Source organism: Euprymna scolopes, chromosome 26 (assembly GCF_053919585.1).
Source record: "Euprymna scolopes isolate OS-2025 chromosome 26, ASM5391958v1, whole genome shotgun sequence".
NCBI classification, from domain to species: Eukaryota; Metazoa; Mollusca; class Cephalopoda; order Sepiida; family Sepiolidae; genus Euprymna; species Euprymna scolopes.
Window position 1 is genome coordinate 59,838,006 of NC_136507.1, and position 8,260 is coordinate 59,846,265.

Genomic DNA, 8,260 nt, shown 5'->3' on the forward strand with positions numbered 1-8,260 from the left:
GGAATTTAGTACGGAATCAGGTAATTGTCTCGGAATCAGGAAAAATATTGGAATCGTCTCATCACTAACATATGCACATACCCTGCTCTAATGAAAAGACTTTATATTGATAAAAATCCATATCATCTCAGAAATAATCACATATGAAATTATTGGTTGTATTGAATTCTTGGATGTAGGTAAATGAATAATAAATTTGTTCACCTTGGATCCATGATATGTTCATGGAAATTGTTTTAACCTTTAAAACTATTAAAAAAAAAAACATTTAATCTAAAGTCCTTTGGTGAAAAACTTCTTTGTTTGTAAGTCGACTTATCTCTTTTGCAGTCACTGCGTTAGTTTGTTTCCAAGAATTTATGCTAGTCCTAATATGTATGGATTTATCAGTTGTTTACCATGAAATACTATTTTAAGGATTTAAAAACAAAACAGTTTTATATATAATGGCATTCCTTATTTTTCTTATCCTTTTTTTATTTTCATTCTTTTATTTCATTTTCTTCTTCACACTACTACTACTACTACTACTTTTGACACATGCTGTATACTCATTTTCAGTAATAACCTACGATCACAAATGACCCTATGTTAATTTATATATATACACAAATTCTTATAATTATTATCTAACAAATGAAGTTATCTTGTTGAATTTTCAAACTCCGATACAAAAAGCATTTTCGCTGACCATTCAATCTTTGCCTTTGACTAGCAATGTTTCATTTGTTATTATTGTACCATGTTGTTGGCAATATTATAATGTACTTTGCATCAATGTATTTAAAAAAATAAAAAAGTACTTAATCTAATCAAGATGATTAATAATATGAATTTTTTCAAAAATTTATCTAAAAATAAATCAGAAGGGGAGGATAACTCATATCCTACATTAGAGACTATAATAGGAGTTGTCTACCTTACAACTAAAAATTTTATTTCTTTTTCTGTATAAGTTTAAAAATATGCAAATAGATAAGAATTAAAATGATTCAGTGCCTTTTAGGAAACACTAGTTATTATTCACTCTATAGTTCTCATGCAGGCCATAACCAGCAGTCACCCATATGGCGTTTCCTGGAGTATGAGTGACAACAAGTCTTCCTGTATTTCTAGTGCCCTCCATCTATCTCAATAACCAGTGCAGATTACTTTCTTTTGTTGTTATTTTATTTTTACTTTTTTTTGTTGTTATCACAACAACCATTTACCTTTGATCTCTTGCTGTCAATCTCCATTGGTATTCTCTGGGGTCTGAGTGACAAAAAGCCTCCCCTAGGCCCCAGTGCTTTTCGCACTTTTCCAGTGGAAATATTATTAGTGTTATGTGATAGTTATATTTTATATGCTTAAGCAAGCACCGTGATAAAAAAAAAAAATTGAATTTATTTATTTTTTTGTTGGCCAGGATCACTTGGTTTGTTACTTACCTGGCACTTTAGCTCTCGGCTATATGCATGGGCTTGGCGATGAACACTTGGAACTTGCTAAGAAACTGATGAAGACCTGCTTCAACATGTACAATCGGATGCCGACCAAACTAAGCCCAGAAATTGTCTACTTCAATATGGCACCAGGAGCGAAGGAGGATCTCATTGTAAAAGTAAGGGCACTTTTCTACTCTACGACATGAAATTAAGGCTGGTCACTTTCCTAGAGACGCTGTTAGGGTAACTTTATATTCATGAACTCCATGATTCCGAACTGACTTTAGAATTTCAATGATTTATTAATGAATAGACAAAATATAAATAAATATAAATTAATTTTATCAAAAACTGAAACCAACCAAGTCTGTAGTTTCAAATTTACGCATATTTTTATTATATTAAAAAAAAAGAAGTTTTGCTGATTTTTGCTATTTTAAAAATTAAGATAAATTACGATTGCTAGAAGAAAACATATTTATTTAATGCAAATTGTTTTTGCTTTGTAATTTTTTAAATGAGGGTTAATGATTTATATTATTTGGATTACTGTTCTCATCTTGCATAACGTTTCGGCCAATGCAACCTTTGACTTTCTTTAGGTGTATTTTGTTGAACTCTAAAATGCTTCCCTCAAACTTTGGAAACAAACTTTCAAACAGAAGCCTTTATTTAATCAATAAGGTGGGGGGGGGGGCTAACATGGTCTTGTTTCGACAAATATGACTGGGTAGAAGTATTAAATAATTTGCAATTGTATTCTAAATATTGCCTGCACTAAGGATGGAATCTTCATCCTTCAGAAGAGTGCTACTTAAATCTGAATTTTCACCGGTTACACCATATATTAAAAAGATAAAGCGCGTCACATAAAGCGCCCTCGACATGAATACCCCCCGACAAACTTGACAAGCAGCTAAATCCCACCCCTTCATTGTAGAGATCCCTAGGTGTAAGAAAGCCTTCTACTCCAATAGTTTCTTTCCCAGAATTGCTAGATTTTGGAACTCCCTTCCGGGATTCTGTTTTCCCAATTGTACCGACATGCAGAAGTTCAAATGTAATGTGAACAGACATCTTGCTACTCATCTCGCTTCATAATACCCCTGCAACTTATGTCCCTGATAGTAGACCCCTACTTCAAAGTGGCACTGTGCTTTGTTTGGGGTGAAAATTGAATAAAATGAATAAATAAATAAAAGAATAAAAATTGTGATCTAACTTGAGGTGACCTGGAAAAATATCCTATTAATGACACAAGAGAAGAATCATACATTTATTACATAGAAAAATGCGAGCATGAAAAGTAATATGGTTAAGATTAAACTTAGAAAAGTAAAAAGACTAGTGAAAACTGGAAAAGAAAAAGACAAGATATTCTAGCAAAAAATATAATAAATTTATTACTTAAAATATTGCAGCATTAAGAATTTATGTATAATGTTAAATTGAATTTTTAAAAAAAATTCTTAATGCTGCAATATTTTAAGTAATAAATTTATTATATTTTTTGCTAGAATATCTTGTCTTTTTCTTTTCCAGTTTTAATGAGTCCTTTTACTCTTAACCATATTATTTTTCATACTTGTATTTTTCTATGTAATCCATGATTTTTCCAGGCTTTGCTTTGAAATAATATTTTCTTTTTTATGTTCAATATCATACACATTGTTAAGAATCCATATATTACTAACGTCTTAAGTGACATCATAAGCAAAAGATTATCAGCCCTAGCATGGCGAAGAGCATCACTTTTGTTAACTCTCTATATAATCCAAATAAAATAGCATGTGATCGACATTTCCACTATGATTTATGAAGGTGTTTTTGGCAACAAAAAAGGAAAAACTTAACTGTGCACTGAGCACATACCATAATACTTAGTTTGCTCATCATAACAAAGGTCCATACAAAATTTGAGATAACTCAGTCCAACTATGGTAACCAACAGCCAATCAGAAGATACCGTCTCTAATGTTCCTTACTTATTCTGAAGACTTCTGAACACCAATAAGTTATTATGACTTTTGTTTTAATGAATGAGAATCGAAAATTTTTATTTCAAAATATAGCTGAGAAGGTGACCTATGAACTGTAAAAATTGTTTGAAATTTTGTCGCAAAATGAGTGAACGGTGAAACTTTAAAGCAGTTCTGAATGAGTAAAACTAATACTTAACCATGTATTCAAACACGGTAGTGTTTGAATGATAAAGTAAAAAGATGGAATTCTTTTCAAATACATATGTAATCAAAATAATCCCCAAATTAAATATATTATCACAAGTTTAAATGAAAGGGGATTTAATCTATCTATATATATAAAAGCGAAAATGTATGTATGTATGTTTGTGTGTCTACTAAAAACTTTCGACAGACACAATAAAAATTCACAAACTTGGTCTCATATGAAAGCCCCACCTTCCGGACGACAAATATCAAAAAATTGGCCCAAAGTGACCATCAGAAGTGCGTCAACTGATCGATTTTCTGCAGGGGGGGGGGCCAAAAAAGTGGCATTTTAATGTTAAACATTACATATTTTTAAATCGATTTATAACTGCCCCAAAAAATACGGCTGCCAACTCTTCTACATAAAGTATACACGTGGCCGTTTATTTTGGGTCAACTTGTATTTAAAACCCGCTGAGTCATGTCACGTGATCTTGACGTCAGCAACCTCTAATGGCCGTCTGAATTTACAATTTAAAAATGTTGTTATCGGTAAAAAAAATTTAATTAAAGCTAAACTATGAACTTTTACGCTATGGCAACGTTACCAAAGTTATTACCACATTCAAAATAGGTAGATACGATAGTTAAACGAAAAATAAAGTAAAAAAAAAAAATATGCTTACAAAAAATATTAACGATCAAAGTTTTTTTTTAAAATAAAAACAGCCAGACGCCATTTTCCAATCTTTAGAGTAAGGCAGACGAAGTGAGAGTGAGAGAGAAAGATGTCTAGACAGATTCGACAGGGGCGAGGGTCAACAACACATGCGTCAGATGACGTCATGGTGTTGTGATCTGATTTACTTTAAATAGTTGATAAACCGAACAAACTTTATATACGCCGCTTTAGCGCAGGTAGTTAAGGCCTTGGTTCATTATCTAAACGTTTTGGGTTCGAATCGTGGTGTGAGATGTTTTTTTTTATTTTTTACATTTAAATATTGAACCCTGTATTATTTAAGCCATTTTTCACGTAACGTTCGTTCGTTTGCCTTACGTTATTTTTTTTGTTTTCTTACTTCGCTTATAACAATGCTTACATCGTCATCGTCGTAACGCTCGACGACTTTCAAACATCTTTCACTTCTGGCTGGCCGATTTTATTTTCAAACTTCGCCTCAGGGGTTCGGCTTCGATCCTAACCCTCCCCCCCAGCTTCTTTTTTATTTAACACCACACACCCCTACAAACACCGGGGCAACGCTGGGTACCCCTTGCTAGTATATATATAAAAGCGAAAATGTGTTCGTTTTTTGTGTATGCCCAAGAAAGGCTTTTTTAAGAAAAGCAGTCGGTCGGCTCACAACTTCTTAAAACTTTTTATATCACATAGAAATCATAATATCTCCGAGTTAACAACGGAGCTCGCCTGTCTATTTAATTTGCTCCACTTCGGGAAGATAAATATTTAACATTTGTCGCTCGCCGCATGTGGATTATGCTTTTTCCTATAATAAAAGCGACACTTATTCTAGCGGTATTTTTCTGGTGGCAATTGCCGGAAATGTCTGAAAGCAATCAGTTTTGATCAATGTGGAAATATTTTCCTTATATTAAACAATTGCTATTCAATTTGGACAAAGGGAGTGGTACCCCACCCACCCCACCAACATCTTGGGAAAATAAAAATAAAAAAAGTAAATAAAATACTATCCCGCAGTCAAAGTTGACCTCATTAAGTCATTAAAACGTGCACCTGCCAAATCTAAGTAATTAAATAAATTCAAACGTGTTTCTGTTAGTATCTCGCGGTGGGCCAATGGTTAACGTCGCAGTCTTTTTTTCACACTTTAATTTTCAACTTCGCCTCAAGGTTTCAGGTTCGATCCTCATACTCACCTACCAAAACTTTTCTTTTTATTTTACTCCCCACCCCACCCCACGGAGTTTTGATTTATCCAAAATCACACACACCTCCAAACACCCGGGCAACGCCGGGTACCCCTCGCTAGTCTATAATATAAATCTCACCTGTCTGTTTAAATGTATGTATGTATGTTTATATGTCTGCTTAAAACTTTTCACAGAGACGATGGATTTTCACAAGATCGATATCATTTTGAAGTCAACTCTTCGGACGACAAATAGAAAAATTGGCCAAAAACATTAATTCCTATAATAATAATAATAGAAAAGTGCCAGGGAGTGGTTGCTTTTTTTGATGATATATTTGAAAGTCATCCCCTCTTTTCGATTGTCTAGCCTTAATTTGAACCTACATCACTTCCTGATTGGTAATGGATGCAACAGCAAACATGTCACTTTTTTTTTTCACATTCTTTTCCTCCTTCGCGGTACGGGTTCGAGCCTGCCTGCTTACTACCACTTTTTTATTTTTTTTGCTCAACACACACCTCCAAACACCCAGTCAGACAATGCCGGGCACCCAGGCTAGTCTATATCTATATTATATTTCTTTATGCCTGTCTGAAAATTTGGTATGAAGCTTTGTTATGATGAGGTGCAGCAAACTAAGTATTATGGTATTTGTTCAGTGCACAGTTAAGGATTAATAATCCAAAAATGAGCACAAATTTAACCATTATTCAACCACTTTAACATAACGCACTCATTCTAAGCCAATGGATTTATAACTTTTGCTTGTTTTTAACAGGTTTAGTTTCTTTATATTTACTCATTTCTGTACACTAAACTGTAAACTAGTTTGTGATAGCTATTTGCATTTAACAATGTTCACATTTTTTTTGATGTTCTTTTTGTATTTTCATTTTAGCCTGCGGATGCACACAATCTACAACGACCCGAGACAGTTGAAAGTTTGTTCTATTTGTACCAAATCACTAAGGACAAAAAATACCAAGAATGGGGCTGGATGATCTTTCAGGCATTTGAAAAATATACAAAACTTCCAAATGCCGGATACGCTTCCATCAGTAATGTGAAGAGCATCACAAACCAGGGTTTCCGGGATAAGATGGAGAGTTTCTTTCTAGCTGAGACGCTAAAGTATTTCTATCTTTTGTTTGCCGATGGCGACCCAATTATCCCACTTGATAAATATGTGTTCAATAGCGAGGCACATCCTTTACCCATTTATGATTCCTGAGGCTTGAATTAGTTTTATTTTCTGAGAAAGAGCATCTAAAAAGAAAACAAAAAAACAAAAAGGAAAGTAAATGGTGGTACTTCTTTACAGTCATCTCATCATGAAAAAATTTTCGGTGCTTGTCCAATATTCTCTCTATATTGAAAGACAAAATTAAAGGAAATTCTGTATGATGCACATGTCCTTGACAAAACGAAAATATCATATTCTAAAAATCACATTAGATTGATCAAGTAGTTTTATTTTAAAATAAGAAAATGAGTTTTATAACTAACCAAAGAATGACTGTTTCACCTGCCATATTGAAAGCAATCTCAAGAGACCAGGGGAAATCACTCAACAATAATTCATACCTGCATGATTTTTCTTGTAATGCCTACAAATTTCCATTAATTGCTTAAAAATGATTTTATTTATAAAAATAATACTGCTTGATCAATTTACATGATTTTTGGAATATGATATTTTCTTTTCATCAGGGATACATACATAATACAGATTTTTCTTTATTTTTTTATTTTTTTTTTTAATATGGGGAAATTTTGGACAAGAAACAAATTTTCTTATTTTTAAATCGTCCAATTTTTTTGTATGGTTACTTCGATAAACTCTTAGGATTTTGGTTCATTTCGATGACAAACAGGCAGTATTGATTTTATATTTTATTTATTACATGATAAGATTATTGATTTTATCATTTTACTGGTGCTTGTTTCAACTTAGGACAGCACAAAATGTTTGCTACATTTGATGTTTAAATGCATGAAGTATTGAAATTAATCTTCAAGTAAACGTTTTGTCTTGTCGTCGTTTTTTTAATCTTTTTTTTTTTTTTTTTTTTTACTATACGAGTCACTATTAAGGCCAAAAGCCATTTGAGTATAAGAGTCACTGAATTATTATGTACTATGAGATATCAAACTGGTTTATTTGCCACCTTGGATTTTCTAGTACACTGCAGTTCAAGAAGTAACTCTTACCTATTAATGAGTTACTATATTGTTTTTGTTCTTTTTTGGCAATAGAAAACGTTCTCTATATTCGACGTTTAAGTGCATGCCATATTGACTGTAACATTCTAGAGTTTATGTTTTTGAGTTCCCATCTATAAGCACCAATAGAACACTCGTAATATTATTACGTAGTAAGTAAAAGTTAAAATAAAAATTATTTATTGGTTCTTATCCAGAATTAAAAAAAAACAGATACAGAAAAATATTTATGATGTATGTATCCATTATGGAATGAAAATATCATATTCCAAAAATCACATGAATTGATCAAGTACGTTTTTTTAATAAAGAAAACAATTTTTAAGCAACTAATGTGAAATTGTTAGCATTACAAGGCTGATTTCGCTAGTATGAATTATTGTGGAGTTATCTGCCCTTTTTTTTCAAGATGGTGACATGAGACAGTCTCTTTTTCCTTCCTCATAAAATTTGATTCTCTTAGTAAAAAATAAAACTACTTGATCTATTTATATGATTTTGGGAATATGACATTTTCGTTCTGTAAAGATTTTTGTTTTT

At 32.3% G+C, this 8,260-nt stretch overlaps 1 protein-coding gene across 1 annotated transcript in view; it reads left to right on the top strand.

Moving 5' to 3' along the window:
- The window catches only part of LOC145248096 (endoplasmic reticulum mannosyl-oligosaccharide 1,2-alpha-mannosidase-like), a 92,293-nt gene extending 85,504 nt beyond the window's left edge, over window positions 1-6,789 (top strand). Inside the window, exons 10-11 of the mRNA XM_080109885.1 lie at window positions 1,409-1,603; window positions 6,396-6,789. Coding sequence (XP_079966011.1) covers window positions 1,409-1,603; window positions 6,396-6,728 — 528 coding nt within the window. The 3' untranslated portion in view covers window positions 6,729-6,789. The remainder of the gene's footprint in view (window positions 1-1,408; window positions 1,604-6,395) is intronic.
- Window positions 6,790-8,260: the final 1,471 nt, after the last annotated feature.